The 15,173-nt window shown below is 63.0% G+C and overlaps 1 protein-coding gene across 13 annotated transcripts in view; it reads left to right on the top strand.

Moving 5' to 3' along the window:
• TSNARE1 (t-SNARE domain containing 1) overlaps positions 1 to 15,173 on the top strand; it is a 120,265-nt gene that overhangs the window by 31,280 nt on the left and 73,812 nt on the right. For 10 of the 13 annotated variants that reach the window (XR_009253567.1, XM_058699252.1, XM_058699246.1 and 7 more), the window contains 3 exons: positions 5,062 to 5,187; positions 11,678 to 11,827; positions 12,844 to 13,338. Coding sequence is in view for 12 of the 13 variants with exons in the window: in XM_058699252.1 (XP_058555235.1) it covers positions 5,062 to 5,187; positions 11,678 to 11,827; positions 12,844 to 13,338 (771 nt within the window). In the remaining variant the exon portion in view is untranslated. Of the gene's footprint in view, positions 1 to 5,061; positions 5,188 to 6,781; positions 6,898 to 11,677; positions 11,828 to 12,843; positions 13,339 to 15,173 lie in introns of those variants that run through there. The other 3 variants (XM_058699248.1, XM_058699249.1, XM_058699254.1) reach the window with 3 other exon arrangements.

Here is a 15,173-nt window from a genome sequence, read left to right as displayed (position 1 = left end):
GGCGAAGTCTGGGTGGGACCGAGGCAGGGTCCCCATGATGGTGCATCGGCCTCCCGCCTCCTTCCTTGTCTGTGCCCAGCTGGAGCGTGAGGCCCACGGGCAGGGGGGACTGTGTGATGCTGAGTTTGCTGTGTCCCCATCACAGCGCAGGTCAGTGGTCCAGGGAATGAGACCCAAAGATGAACTCACTCCTTGCTTAGTTCACTGAGGGCTGGACAGCTGCCCATTGTACACTTGAGAAAACAGACGCCTGCTCTCCATCCTTGGGGTCCCCTCCAGCTTGAGGGCTACCCCAGTCTAGAAAATACTGTCCTTTCTCTGCTGCCAGCAAGGTCAGCCGGGGTCTCGGGACTCTCCTGCCTCTGACAGCCCCAGGCCGATGGAAGGTAGCTGCGGGCAGAGGTCATGTCCTGCTCGGGAGCCCGTCTGGGGCAGAGCCGGCCCTGTCCTGGCCCTGGCACCGGCCCTGGAGGCCAGGCCGTTGGACTCCAGCCTGGAGCTGTGTCCGCTGCTCTCTTCTGGCCAGGGTCCAGGGGCGTCCTGCTGTCCATCTGTTCTCTCCTCTGGGGCCTAGGGGCTTTGTCCTGGGGGCAGGGCTGTGTTGCTGGGGCGTTCCCTGGCACCCCCGCTTCCTTTGCTGCCCCCAAAGCAGGATCTGGGCACTACAAGGACAGATGGCTCCCTCAGGCTGCTGGCAACGAGCCTGGCGCCAGCCCTGGGGGCGCAGGGTCCCAGGAGCCGGCGGCTCGAGGAAGCCGCTCGATGGGAGGCCTGCTCGGGAGCAGGCAGTGTTCCCGTGGCCTCCGGCAGCTCCGAGGCGGTCCAGGGCCCTTCCTGGGTACTGCGGCCCAACAGCATCCCCCCCCCCCCGCCGCCGCCCCCCCCGGCCCTCCCGTGGGCCTTGCTGCCGCTTCCGCCCGCCTGGGCCCCCAGTGGCCGCCCCGGCCTTTGTCCAGCTGCTCCCCCTCCCCGTCTGACTCCACCGCCGCCCGCCGCCTGCCCTCGCCCGTCGAGGGTCGGGGCGCGAACTGGCTGCGGGCGGCCGAGTGGGAGCGGTGTGGAGGAAGCTGATGGCACAGCCCGGGCACAGGGCGCCTGGGGGACCTGAGTGTGTGCCCACGGCCCCTCGCTGTCTCCCAGCGATGGCGGGGGGGGGTGGGGGGCGGCCCTGTTGGGTTCTGGGTCCCCCAGGGGCTGGAGCGGTGGGCTCAGGACAGGTACTGGTGTTTGGTGTTTCTGGTCCTCAGGCTGGGGCGCCTCTTTGTGGCCCTGGCAGTGGGACAGCCTCACCCCCCCCCTCCCCCCCCCGTCTGCCGAGCAGACGCTGGTGGCACATGTTGCGGGCGGTACCCGGCGAGAGGAGGTTGCGGGCCGGACGAGGCGGCAGGCTGGGGGTCTTTTCCCTTCCCTGCCTCTGCAGGTGGGCTGCTCATTGCCCTTTGCTTGCCCGGATGCAGCCGAGGGTGGCCCCCGTGGCCTCCGTTCGCCCCTCAGTGGTGCTGTGGGCTCGGCCCCTCTGTCCCTTTCTGCTGCCCTCCCTGTGCTGGGCGCATCGTGGGCTCGGGCTGGGAGTCCCTAGTGTTGCCCGCCCCCCCCCACCAGTCTCTGTCACCTCCTCTGGCAGGCCCCGGGCTCCCCTGTGTGCGGGCCGCCCCTCCCTTCCGACCCAGTCGGCCAGTCCTTCCTGCGCCCGTTTGGACCCCGCTTGAGCTGCTTCCTCTGGGGAGCTGCCAAGCCCGCCCAGTCCGGGGCTCTAGCCATGGCCCCCGGTCCCCACAGCTTCCTGTCCCAGGGGACATCCCCGCCGACTCCCGACAGATGCTCACGACCCCAAGGCTGTGCCGGGGCCCACCCTGTTCACACCGGACACGGTGCCCAGTGCGCTGTGTCTGCCTGGGGTCCTCGTAGCCCCCCAGGACAACATGGTGACTCTGGGGCCACCCTCCAGGCATCTGAAGAGAGTGTGGGTCTCTGCCTGGGTCATCTGCTCAAGGCAGACACCCCTGCAGCCCGCCGCTCTGTTTCCAGACTCCTCTTTCTGCGTGATGATCTCAGTGGAATCTTAAAAATGAAGCTTTAATGTTTCAGGATTATACACATACAGAGTGTGGAGAAAAAATGAGCCCTACAGTGGTTATTTGAGAAAAACAGGGGTTCCAGTTTCCTCTTCCCAGGGTCTGCTACTTTTGATCTTCTAGATCTTTGGGTAACTTTTCTCTGAATAACATGCTTGTTCACTACTTCTCCGTCGTTTCCAGCAGTTAGACACTATCCACTGTCTTGCAAGATGACGACTGAAGTGTCCTTTCACACGTGTGCTTGAACTCACACGCATGCACACTGGGCACACACATGCACTCACACACCTGTGCACACACATGCACACGAGCACACACACCCGTGCAACACGCTCGAGCACATGCATGCACGCACACACTTGTGCACACACGCTCGAGCACACCCACACGCTCGTACCTGCGCATGCACACACACTCGCACACACACTTGCCCTCCTCCAGCACGGCTCTGTGCTGCATTCTATTGGCAGGTGGATGAGGCCATTCCTAACTGCAGCCGCTGAGGGCTGAGCCTCGTCATTACCTGGGATCGTCCTCGTTTCCCCTTCACCGTGTTTCCCTGGGGCTCGGTTAGGTCCAGACGCCGCGGCCGTGGTTGCGCCCTCCCGAGGATGTGTGTCTGGAACCTTCTGCCGCTCTGTCAGCCAGTCGCCCCCCTGGCCCTGGCACAGCTTGGGCCCCGGGCCTCTTGGCTCGTGCCGCAGGCAGTCGTGCCTGTTTTCCTGGGTTCTCCGTCCTAGGGGGAGTGTGGACTCTTGTCCTCTCCCAAGAAGGGCAGGGAAGGGCCTGCACCGTGTCAGAAAGTGTCTTCTGTGCCCTCACGGGGCCGCCGTGGTTTTAGGTTCTGTCCTCATGGCTCATGAGGGCCGTCGCCTTGAGTTTCTGAGTTGCTCATCCCCTTCCCTTGGTTTCCTCTGTCCCCACGATTCCCGTCCCTCGGAGGCAGGAGGCCCATCCTGGCCTCCGGGCCCGTTCTGTCTCTGTTCTGCTTCCTGGGGCAGACGTCTCCCACCTTCGCACCAAGCGCCGCATTTGGGCACCGTGGTGTCCCCAGCACCTTGGTGTGCCCCGGGCGCCCCGGACAGCGTCCTGTGGGGCTTTGGGGGCAGTGCCTCCTGTCTCCAGGGATGGTGACAAGGGGCTGGGTGACCTGGATTTGCCCCCAAGGAGGCCACCTGGGGAGGTCGTGGGCACTGGGGTCGCCCCGTGAGATCCGAAACCCTTCTCTGCCGGCCGTGTGGCCTTGGGCGCTTACCCCTCTGTGCCTCAGTGTCCCCGTCTGCGGCGTGAGCAGTGGCGGGGTGTCCTCGCAGCTGCTCGTGAGGACGGCGTGCAAGCCTGTGGAGGCGCGCAGGGAAGCGTGAGTGTGCCCGCTGCTCTGGGCGCCAGCCCCGGCCGTTTCCTCGCCTCGTTACACGGCTCTTCCCGGTGCCGCTCGCTCCGGGTTGTGTCCCCGTGTGTCCTGGGCTCCGTCTTCCACGTCCGACGTGCTCCCGTCAGGGGCTGGCAAGCGTGCGGGTGCCCGGCTTGCCGCGCCGAGACCTCCCCTCCAGGCCGGCGGTCACCCCTGCGTCCTCTCTTGCTGCTGGCTCCTCCCACTCTCCCTGCGCGGCCCGTCTCCCCTCGTGGGGCATCCGGGAAGCCAAGTCCAGCGGTGACCTCGGCAGGCATCCGGGATGTGAGGCCCGCACTCCTTGGAGCAGGTGCGGGGCCCCGGGGTCCCCCCGACAGCTGCCCTGTTGGGGCCAGATTTCATCATCCGCTCCAACCACCGTTACGTCGCAGCCGGAAGCAGCTGTGAGAACCAGCGCGTCTGTCGAGCCCGCCTGCGGATTTACCGGGAGCCGGGCGGCCTGTCTTCTTGCTGAGCTGTTCTGTCCGGGCACATGCAGTCGTGTGTCCTAAAGTTGTGTCGCTTATTTAACAGCTGATGGATTTACTGTTATTCTAAGATGAGTTACTGAATATAGTTTTACAACCTTGTTTTAATTTGTAACCCAGTAAGCACCGGTGGACGTCCCGCCCGTAAACCAGAGCTCTTTGGGGTGCTCCGGAGTTCCTGGCCGTGGAGGGGCCCTGGCTGGCAGATGGCTCGGGCAGCCTGCTCCGTGGGCCCCCACCGGCCCCGGGAGCTCGCAGGTCACAGTCCTGCCCTCTCGCGCTCTCACGTGGGCTTTTGTCCAGGGCAGTGGAGTAGTGGCTGCGATGTGCTGGGAGCCCAGCCCGGCCTGCTGGGAGCGCTCTGTGGGCCACGTCAGCGCCATCGGGACGTGGCCGATCAGCCGCTCGCCGGATGGGTCTCTGTGCACACGGCACGTGTGCGGCCACCCGGGAAGCTGATGACACTGGAGGGTCCCGGCGGGCAGATCATGTCTGGAGATGTCCCTTCCGCCGCCCTGGAGCTGTGGTTCACCGGAGAAGCAGGTGGGGCGGGCAGGAGGCCGAGTGCCTGCGGCCGGGACAGCCAGTGTCGTGTTCAGGCGGCGATACAGGCGGTCGTGTTCCGAGAGTGCCGGGACCGTGGGTGTCACTTCCTGCTCTCTGTGCGCCTGGGAGGCAGGGCCTCGCGTCCCCCTGATCTTACAGATGGGGTCGCTGAGCCCACAGAGGGTCAGTGTCCCGTCCGAGCTGCATCGGTACCACGTGTTGAGGTGGGTCCGGCCCAGGCAGCCTGTCCCCAGCCCTCCCGCCCACTTGCGAGGCTCAGAAGAACTGAGCTGGAGCCAGAGGCTTGGCGGGTTCACAAGCCCCGTGGGTTCTCAGCTCGGCAGGGGTGGGCTTGCTCAGGGGAGAGGTGATTCCCGGTGTCTGTCCTCACGTGAGGACAGTGGAACAGGTGGGCACCTGAAGGGGCTCAGTTGGGCTGAGATGCAGGTGTGGGGACGACGTGAAGCCAGGTCGGTGGGCTGGGTGGGCAGGGGCCCGAGTGACCCTGGGTCTGGAGCACTAACTCCTCTCCCTTCCTGCTTTTTGTCTCCTCCAGCTCTGTGGGAAGGCAGTGGCCCTGCTCTCTGTAAAAAGATGTCCTATGGATCCATCGCTGGCAGTGGTGGCCTGGGGAGCCACAGCCCTTTCGGGGGACCCTCCAGACAAGGCTATCAGCCCCTAGGTAATGACAGTGGCTCATGGCGTTGGAAGGGTGGCAGGGGTGGCAGTGGGCGGGTCTCTGCTGTGTCGCGGTGGTGGCAGGGGTAGGTGGGCTGTGGGAGCAGTGCTGCCTGTGGCCAGGGGCTGGGGCGGGGTGGTTGGTGCTGGACTGGGTCAGCACCAGGAGAGGCTTCACTGGGAGAGGCGGCCCACCGTGGGGACGGACCTGGTGTCTGAGGCCATTCTGGCCTCAGGCTGGCACTCAGCAGGTGCCCCGAGCTGGTCTGGGGGTGCCTGGGGTACCTGGCCAACAGCTGAGTGGATGGATGGCCTAGACTGGTCTTCCTAATGACAGTGTGGTGCAGGGGTGTAATTTTCGCAACACACAGGGGAGGAAACTGAGGCCAGGCGGGCTCGGGGCTCCATGCAGCTGGCGCAGGGCAGAGCGGGGACCCCCTTCTAGGACTCCCAAGTCCCCCTTGCCCTGTCCCAGCACCGCCTCACTCTGAACAGCATGGTTCTGGCTTCTTTGTCTTCTTCCTAGTTTTGCCTACGTGTGTGTGTCTGTGTGTGTGTGTGTGTGTGTGTCCGTCCGTCCCCGCAGGGCCCCCTGCTGCCTTCGCACGTCTCGGAACTTTGTTCCGTACGATTTATTATTCTGCGTTTGCTGGCTTTGCTCCTGAATATCCCTGATGTCGAATGTCGCTGTCCCCTTGCGTCTTCCTGCTCTGTGGCTGCGTGGCACCTGCATGGGTCCACGTGCGAGGGCTAGCGTGGGCATCTGTTTGGGGCGCCGTCGCCCGGCAGGTGCAGGGGACCCGTTGGCTCTGTCTGGGCTGCCGCGCACCCGAGGCGCGTGCTGGTCCCGCTCCGGTGCCCCTGGTGCCCCGTCCTGGTCAGCTGTGCTGGCGCCACCCCGGTGCCCTTGGCGCCCCATCCCTGTCATGCCGCGTGGCAGCCGGTGGCAGGCAGTGACCGTTCGCGGTCTGTGGGTGGGGAACGATCTCTTCTGGCTTCGCTTTCCATTTCTCTGGTGACCGATGGGACGGGTCCATTTCTTCTCCAGCTGAGAACTCTTCCCGTTAATTCTCCTCTCAAGTTTGCCGTGTTCCTGCTGATTTGTAAGGGTCCCTTCTGCATCCTGGACGGACCCGTCGTCAGCTGGCCCTCCGCATCTTTGCCCGGCGGGGGCCTGCTTCCCTCTGTGGTGCCTGCTGGGCGGGTGCGGGCTGTTGGAGCCCCTGAGCGTGCCTGTGGTTTCTGTCACCTTTGCACTTTGGTTCAGTGTGACAAATCCTGGCACGAGCTGGTACCGGCTTGTTTCCTTTCCTACGACGAGATTTGGTTTTCCGGGGTCAGTCTTTCACTCACCTGGACTTCTGTTTACCGCGAGAGGTGTGTGCGGGGGTAGGGCCGTGATGCTGTTTCTCTAGTCCTGGGGCTAGTCTCCGAAGATGCCGTCCCATCCTGCAGGCCCGCAGAGCCAGAGTTCTGGGACAGCTTCCGCGTGGGCTCTCTTGGTCAGTTTTTCTCTTCCTGCCCCAAATCCCGCCTTAGTTTTCAGAGTTACGGGTTTTGGTATTTTTTACGTAAGTTGCCCTACCTGTTTTTCTCAGACATGGCTTGGGTGTTTCTGGCCCTTCGTTCTTGAACATGAACTTCAGACTCCCGCCCCGCGGGCCTGGAGCATTGGCAGGAGCTGCCGTGCACCTGCTGCACTCACCTGGTACAGGTGAGTCCTGGCCCCATCATCGCCGTGGGCTTCCGGTCCGTGAGCGCGCCTTTCTCTTCCTCAGATCTTCTTCCGTATCGTTCAGTAAAGTCTTACAACTTTTACCGTAAAAATCTTACATACCTTTCGTTAGCTTTGCTCTCACGAAGAAAACGTGTTTGTCGATGCTGTTGTAAGCGGCACCGTTCTGAATATTACGCGTTCTAAATCTTTGTTGCTGGTTCACATACATAGTAACTGGTTTTTTAAAAAAGCTGTCTTGACGTTTTATTTACTTTTTAAACTTTCAAGATGTGGACGGTTTCAAACATAGAAAAGTGGACATTGCAGCACCCGGGTGACTCACTTGGTTAAGCGTCTGACTCTTGATTCCGGATCAGGTCGTGATCTCAGGGTCATGGGATCAAGCCCCGTGTCGGGCTCCATGCTGACAGCACAGCACCTGCTTGGGATTCCCTCTCCCTCTCCCTCTCCCTCTCCCTCTCCCTCTCCCTCCGTCTGCCACCCGCCCCCCTGCTCGTGTGTGCACTCATGCCCCCTCTCTCTCAAAAAAAGAAAAACAAGGAGTAGACACCATAACGTAGCGAGCCCCGGGGCTGCCCGCTCCACCTCGTCAGGTGTCTACTCGTGGCCCGTCCAGCTCCTTGTGCCCTTGGCCTGCCCCTGCGTCATTCTGTGGAGAGTCCCAGACATAGCACGCACCCTCTGTTGATGTGTCCACGTGCCTCTGAGCACCCCCAGAGGGCCTGGCCGGATGTGCCCCGCTGTCAATCACAGCTCGGTGGCCTCGCGCTGGGAAGCGGGACCCTGGGAAGACCCGTGTGCTGACAGGCCTCCTACGTCTCTCAGAAGCTCAAGCTTCTCCATCGTTTTGGCCCTTTTTTCCTCGAAGTTTATTTCTTGAAACCCTGTTTTTCCTGCAGAGCATAATTGATTTTTGCCCCCCAACTTTATATCCTGCCGTTTTGCCAAACTCCTATTGACCGTACTCATTCTGTCTGGATGGTGTCATTCGTAAATAGTGACTTTTTTTCTCTTCTTCCCCAGTGCGTTCGCCCTTCTTCTGCCTTCCTGAGCCGCTCAGAGCCTCTGTGATGCTGAGCGACAGGGTGTTTGTCTCCTGTGTGAGTCTCTGGAGGGACAGGACTCCGTGTTCCTTAAGTGTTTCTGGATTTTGCTGTAAAAGCATCCGGGCGTAGTGTTCCCTTTGGGGAATGCTTTTTAGATTAGCACTTCATGTCTCCAGTTGTAAAAACTACCCAGGCTCTCTATTTCCTCTTGGGTCATTTTGGTTAAATCAAAGTGAGACCTCCGTCTGCTTCATGTAAACGTTCGAATTTATGGAAGTGAAATGTAGACAGTAGCCGCTGGTTGCTGATGAGGCAGCCCTGTGGCGTCGCTGAGGGCCTGGCCGGGGGCCGCCTGCCCTACGCTGCCCCTGCCCCACCGCCTGGACGTGCATGACCTCCCACGGACCGCGGCAAATCCCAAAGGCTGGGAGCGCCCACTCTTGCGGTGGCTGCTGTGTTACTAACAGCCACGGTGTCTGGATCGCACTCTTTTTTTTATTCCGATAGAGTTTATTTGTACCTTCCTTATTTTCTTCTTTTACGATCGTGTTGACTGAGGCTTGGCAGTTTTGTAAGTCTCTCTGACGAACTGACTCCTGACTTTCCTGACACCTTCCGGTACATGCGTCTGTACGTGATTGATCTCTGCTCACATTTTTATTGTTTTCTCCCTTTTTTCTTGAAGCTGGAGCTGTTTGATTTTTCTGACTCCTGAGGAGGATGTTTACCTCATTCGCGTTCAGTTTTTATTCTTTTGTAATAAAACCACTTTAGATTATAAGTGTTCAAATAATCACTGCTTTCGTTGAGCGTCAGACATTTAAAAGTATATAGTATTCTTAAGTTAGACTTCGGGTGTATTTTCTCATTTCCGTTATGATTTCTTCTTTGACTCGGGATTTATTTCAAACTGTGGTTCATCGTTTCCAAATATATGTGTTTTTTTTCTGGCTATCTTTAAAAAATGATTCTACTTAATTGCATTTTTGCCAGAAGAGGATCTATATTGTCCTGATTTGTTGACAGTTGTCGGGACCCGGCTGCTTATACTGTGTCCTCTGCGGGGCGCCCTGAAAAGGGTCTGGGTAGGGGCCTGGGCGGTGGGGCCCGGCGGAGACCCCCCGTGTGCGGGAGCGGCTGCTGTCACCCGGGACCCGCTGTGCACCGAGCCCTGGGGTACATGCGACCCTGGAGGGAGTCATGCAGAGCTTAGGGTGACCTCTTCGTGGAGGAGTCACAGCAGGAAGTTGACTGGCCGACTGCTAACACGTGAAGAACTCACACAAATCGAAGGGAAACCCGACAGTCCTCACGCAAGCGGGCCAACTCGCGAGCTCACTGCGGACGGGAGGCCCGGGCCTCACCGTGCCCAGAGAGACGGACTTGGAGGTGACCGCGTGCCGGCTTGCTCCAGAGGGGAGTGCACGGGCGGTTCCCGGACCCCGCAACCTGCCCTCTCCTGGCCCGGTGCCGCCGCCTCCTGGACGGCTGGGAAGTCACCGACCTGTGGGCAGGGGTGCCGGGTGCGGCGGTGGCCAACAGAGGATTCGCTGAGCGAGCCGGCGGGGTGAGGCGCAGCCTGGGTTGGGCTGTGATGGCGGTGTTAGCATCAGTTGAAGGTGGCTGGGCGGCCTCTGCACACGTCCAGACGTGGTGACGGGTGTGCTGACTGGAGGACGCGGAGCCGTGGCCGGAGTGTTCTAATTGTGCGCGACCCCTGCCCCCGCGGTAACAGTGCTCGTCTCCAGATGCCGTCATCACAGATGATCTGTATCGTTTTCTTATAACTGTCTGCGTTCGAACTTCTCGCAACCGTGTGTGTTCTAATAGTCAGAAACAATAGTTGTCTCCGGACCCCCTCAAAGTTCAAGGGTCATGTGATTCCGGAGGGCAGGCCACGCGGGCCCCTCCACAGGTGTCTGGGGACCGTGTGGACTGAGCAGGAGGAGGTGGGCAGGGCCCGGGCTTGCTGTGGCCAGATGCCAGCGTGGCGAGGTCATCGGGTGGCGATGCGGGCGCCAGCTGGGCCTCAAGTCTCCCTGCCTCCACGGGGGGAGCTCTGGGGGGCCCGAGCAGAGGGTGACCCCAGTTGCCAGGTACCTGGACGCTGTTACCCGGGGAACGCGCGCCTGCAGGGGCGCCTGGCAGGTGTCTGGGGAGAGGACCCGCCCCGCAGGCTCCCCACGAAGCCCTTCAGGAAGAGGGGCTGCGGGAGACGGGCCCTGGCCTGGAGGCTCGTGCTCAGACCCACAGATGCCTCCGTGTCGGCCCTGGGCCCCCCGCCTCTCTCTCATGTGCCGTGACCATCCGGGGCCGCGCCTGCCTCCCCACACACGGAGGAGAGTTCTCTCGGTCTGACTCAGAGACCTGCTTGTTGCAGTTCTCCATGGCCGGGGAACCTCCACCCTCAAGTAAGCCGGCTGCCGTCCTGCCGTCCCGCGTCCTTCCCCTGATGGCACAGGCACGGGGGCCACCTTCCCGGAAGGGTGGAGGCTCCTCCCGAGGGGTGCCCTCCTCCCTGAGTCTGGCCGGGGGCCCCGGGGCCTGCCTGTGTGCTTTGGGTTCTTGCTGCCTGGAGACCTCTCCCACCCCGGGTGGGGTCCTAGGGGGATTGCTTGGTGCAGCCCTTCTGTTCCTGTCACACTGGGCCGCCGTGCCCCTCCCCCGCCCACCCCCTGCAGAGCGGTGTCCTTTGCTGTCCCCTCTGGGGAGATGCAAGTCTCAGGCCTTTTCCGGGAAGGAGTTGCCCCTTCAGGAGCTCTGAGCTGGGAATGGCCTGGGACAGGCCATGTCCCTGGGTTTCAGAGCAGCTGTCAGTGTGGTCAGGTCAGCCGACACCTTCTAGAGCTCGCTCCCTGGAAACTGCCTTTTCAGAGAGAGCTCCAGAGAGAACAGGGTCACACAGACAGCCCCGGGCTCTGCTTTGTGTGGCCCCAGGCTGCACGCACCCCCTCATCGACTCAAGGTGCCATGGATTGAAGGGCACATCTCTCAGAGACGTAAAGGTGTTTTTATAAGGCGTGTCTTTGGTTGACACATTACGGGAAAATGTGTCCAGGAAGTGTTTTTGAATACATGAAAATTACCAAGTGTCTCCCCTGGGGGACCAACCCCATGATGGGAGCCTGTTGGGGGCCAGGGAGCAGGAGGAGGCCGCCCAGGTGCCCGGAGCCACTGCCCCTCAGCTGTGCAGCCGAGAGGCAGGAGGGCGGGTTTTATATTTATCTTCACTGCCCAGAAGCCACGGAACAACGTTCTTACAACAGAATGCTCCCGTGCCTGGTTGCTGTGGTGATTTTGAACTGCCATAAACATCCCTGAGGCCTTGCTCCCCGTTTATGTACATCATTTGTTGCAGACAGGTGACAGGCAACACCCGCTGAAGGCCTGGCCTGGTCTGTGGGCCGTGCCTGAAGGCCCTGCTCTAGGCGATTTCGTCCTTGCTTGGGGTCACCTTTTGGAGTAATTGTGGTTCAAAGAAAGATCCGGAGCATTTAAAGTATTGAACTCGGAGCTGGCCTCCGGCAGGGGGTTTGGCAGTCTGGGAGGGCTCCTTGGAGGAGGTGGGACTGAATGGAGCTTCTTGGCGTGGATGCTTGGAGGGCTCAGGGCACCTGCTGTCCTGTGTGGGGGCCTTGCTCTGCCAGCAGCACCCGAGCTGCTCTGTGGACGGGCCGGGTGTAACTGTGACTGTCCCTTGCTGTCTGTAGAGTGCGCTGAATGTTGGACCGAGTATGGAATACGCCATTTCCCCTGCCCGTCGCCAGAGAGCAGCCCGCAGGACCCCTGTGTGGGCAAGGACGGGGAAGGTGATCTGGGGTCGGCGGGCACGCCCAGAGGCCCGAGGGCCAGGAAGCGAGGTACTTCCGCTCGGGTGCTGGGTCCGGGAGGGTTCCGGGGAAGGCCGCCCAGTGACGCCCAGCGCCGAGGAGGGAGGGTCAGCAGGCGGGAGCTGGGCGAGGCGGCCCGAGGCTGGCCGGGATTCTGGTTGGTCTGTACCTCACCCCCGCTAGCCTTTCCCTTCTCCAGGGACGGCAGATGGTGTAGCCGGGCTGGACTGGTGACAGAGGGGTGCGGCATGAGGACTTGTGCTGATCGGGGCCCCGTGGGCTCCAGGGATGAGGCTCAGACCTATGGGACTGGTTCACTCGGCCCCTTCACTCCGGAGCCGGGATTCTCCCCGCAGGGGGCGCTGGTGAGGGAGAGTCGGGGTCCCTGGCGTGCGCTGTAGTGAGGGCAGGGGCTGTGGGCCTCTGTAGAGGTCGCCTTCTGATTGACGGGGACCTGGAGGGAGACAGGCCGGGGCGGGGGGCTGCTCTCTGCGTGCTCCGTGGGGCTCAGACATCCCTCTCCCCTTGGGGGCTTTCTCCTCACGTCTGGGAAACCTGTGGTCTGATGGGGGAGCTGCCTCCTCTGCCCTTACAGATGGCCCCCTGCACCCCCGGCAGGCATGTGCCGGCTGGGGACAAAGCTCCCAGCTGGGCAGAGGCCCCAGGACCTGCTGCTTGCACGGCCAGCCCCGGACCCCCGTGTGTTGAGGACCGCAGGCTGCGGGGGCTCGGAGGGGTGGGGCGGGGCCTCTCAGCCAGGGCCGCCAGGAGCGTCCGTGGCCAGGCTGTCCCCTGGGGAGGGATGACCTAGGAATGCTCCTGTCTGGTTCCTTGGCTCCCGATGATGGCTGCCAGAGGTGGCCCTTTCTGGAGACATGCCCCGCAGCCCGGAAGTGAAGCGCCTTGCCCGCGGAGCCCAGTCGGACCTGTGGACACCCACAGGGAGGGGCCGGCAGTGTCCTGAAGCCGAAGCCGGAGAGGAGGCGCCCTGGGGGCCACCCCGCCCGCCCAGGGCCTTACACACCCGCCTTTTGGTGCCGTTCCAGGGCCAGGGGTCGCCCCCGAAGGCAGTGGGACACCAGAGCCCGGCTCACCGCCTGCCGCGAGCCCGAGGAAGGACTCTGCCGGCGGGGCCCACGGCCGGCTGGCGGGGCCCGGCGCCACACGGGCCAAGAAGAGGAAACCCAACTTCTGCCCGCAGGAGACAGAGGTCCTGGTGTCCAAGGTCAGCAAGCACCACCAGCTGCTGTTCGGCACGGGGCTGCTGAAGGCCGAGCCCACCCGCAGGTACCGCGTGTGGAGCCGCATCCTGCAGGCCGTGAACGCCCTGGGCTACTGCCGCCGGGACGTCGTGGACCTCAAGCACAAGTGGAGGGACCTGCGCGCTGTCGTGCGGCGCAAGCTGGGCGACCTCCGCCACGTGGCCCACGGCCCCGGCCGGCTCCAGGCCTCGGCCCTCACGCCTGTGGAGCAGGTGGTGGCCGAGACCTTCTCCTGCCAGGCCCCCGCCTCGGAGGGCCTCGGCCTGGAGCCGCTCAGAGGTGAGTGCCTTGCCCCGGCCGTCCGGCCGGCGGGAGGCGCAGGCCCGCGGTGGCCTGCTCGTGGCCAGGCCTCGGTCCTCCCGCCACGCTCTCCTCCCCTCTCCTCTTCCCCACCTGCACCACCTCCGGTGACTCCCGCCCCCGGACTCGCGCACTCGCCTGCCCACGCGGGGACAGCCTTCTGAATGTTCTGGCGCGGCAGGTGAATCCACCTCAGCCCTGACCCTCGCGGCTGCAGAGCGGGGAGCCGGGCACACGACACGGTCGTGTCGAGACACGGTCTTCCCCCGAGGACTCTGCCTCCTGCCTCTGGACCCCGGCCCCCAGGAGGAAACGCGTTTCCTGTTGCTGTCCCGTGTACGCGCACACACCCGAAACACGCGGGTTTCGTGCGCTCACCCCACGTCACCCTCTGTGCCTCGGCGTGTCCCTCTCTTGCTCTCCTGTCCCGTCCAGGGCTCTTAGCCTGTGCGTGAAGTAAAGCGCTCCCGCCGACTCTCTGGTTTTAAGGCCTGGGTGGTAGAGCTGGGGTTTGGCCTGACGTCCAGAGCCGGCCCCGCGGCATCGGGATGCGGCAGGGTTGGGGGGGGGGTGGGCACCTTGAGTTCTCTGGGGCGTGCTGCCCTGTGGGGGTCACTTCTCGAAGGTTCCTGTTGGGCACAGGGGGTCGGGGGACCCGTGGAGGTCCAGCGGGGCGTCAGAGAGCCCAGTGGGTGGGTCCCAGACAGGTGCAGGGACTGCTGGGTGGGGCTTTGCAGCGGCAGCAGCCTTGGGGCCAGAGGCGGAGGAAGGCCGGTGGGGAGGGGGAGGGGACGGCAGGTACAAGGGAGGTGTGGGGGGCGTGCAGGTCATCTGTGCGTGACTCCTTGGTCATCGGGAGTGCCGGTGTTAGGTCCTGAGGACCGTTTCTGAGTCCGTACCTGGTGTTCGGCTTTGAAACGGGGCCAGAAAATACACAAAGAACGTCAGAAACAAAACAGAAGCAGACACGTGTTTGTGCAGCAGACAGGACAGGCGTTGCGTCGCTTCTCCCCCACCAGCCCCGCATTTGGGGACGTCGTCTCCGCCGGCGGCGGGCAAGGCAGTGGTCTGGGTGCCGCTGCCTGCGGTGTCCTCAGTGGCACCTGGTGCTGGCCGGGGGCCACGAAGCAGTGGGATCCCGAGGCTGAGGGCCTCCTGCTCTGTAATGTCAGGCGTGGACACCTCCGTGGCCTGCCGTGGGCAGCGGGAGAGCTCGAGGTGCCCAGAACCTGTGCCTCCGTTCCTTGGTTCCTGTGTTCTTTCTGGACGGAGCCCAACGCTTGCCTCCCTCCTCCAAGACCGGACTGCTGCCCCGCACCCCGAGCTTGAGGCCCCCTCCTCCCTGGCCCTGCTGACCCTGAGCCCGCTTGCGGCCCTGCTCTGGTCCTGGCCCCAGACTGAGCCCTGCGCGGTCCCTCGGGCTCCCCTCTGCCTCCTGGGTCTCCCCTTCCCCCCGTGGGGGGAGGGGGGCCGGTGCATTCGGCTCAGGGTGGAGGTGCTCTCACTGGTGGGGGACCCAACCGCACACCTTCCTCACAGCCCCGCCCTCCGGCTCCTCCCCCTCCAGCACTCTCCCCCTCCCCCTCCCCCCAGGTCCCTGTCCCTGTTGCAGGCCCTGAGGCAGGAGTGTGGCCCCCCTGGCAGGGCTCCCTACGGGCCCCTCGGGCCCTTGGCTCCCAGCACCGGGCTTTCCCGGCTTTGTGATGGTTGTCCACACACCTTCTCACCTCCCTGGCACCGTGGCCTGCCGCATACCTGGGTTTCGGGGGGTGGCTGAGCATGTGTGGGAGGCTCCATGGTGTGGCCCGGGTGCA

This window comes from Neofelis nebulosa, chromosome 14 (assembly GCF_028018385.1).
Source record: "Neofelis nebulosa isolate mNeoNeb1 chromosome 14, mNeoNeb1.pri, whole genome shotgun sequence".
Taxonomy (NCBI): Eukaryota; Metazoa; Chordata; class Mammalia; order Carnivora; family Felidae; genus Neofelis; species Neofelis nebulosa.
Note: the sequence above shows the minus strand (reverse complement) of the source record. Positions and strands in the feature narration are given on the sequence as shown.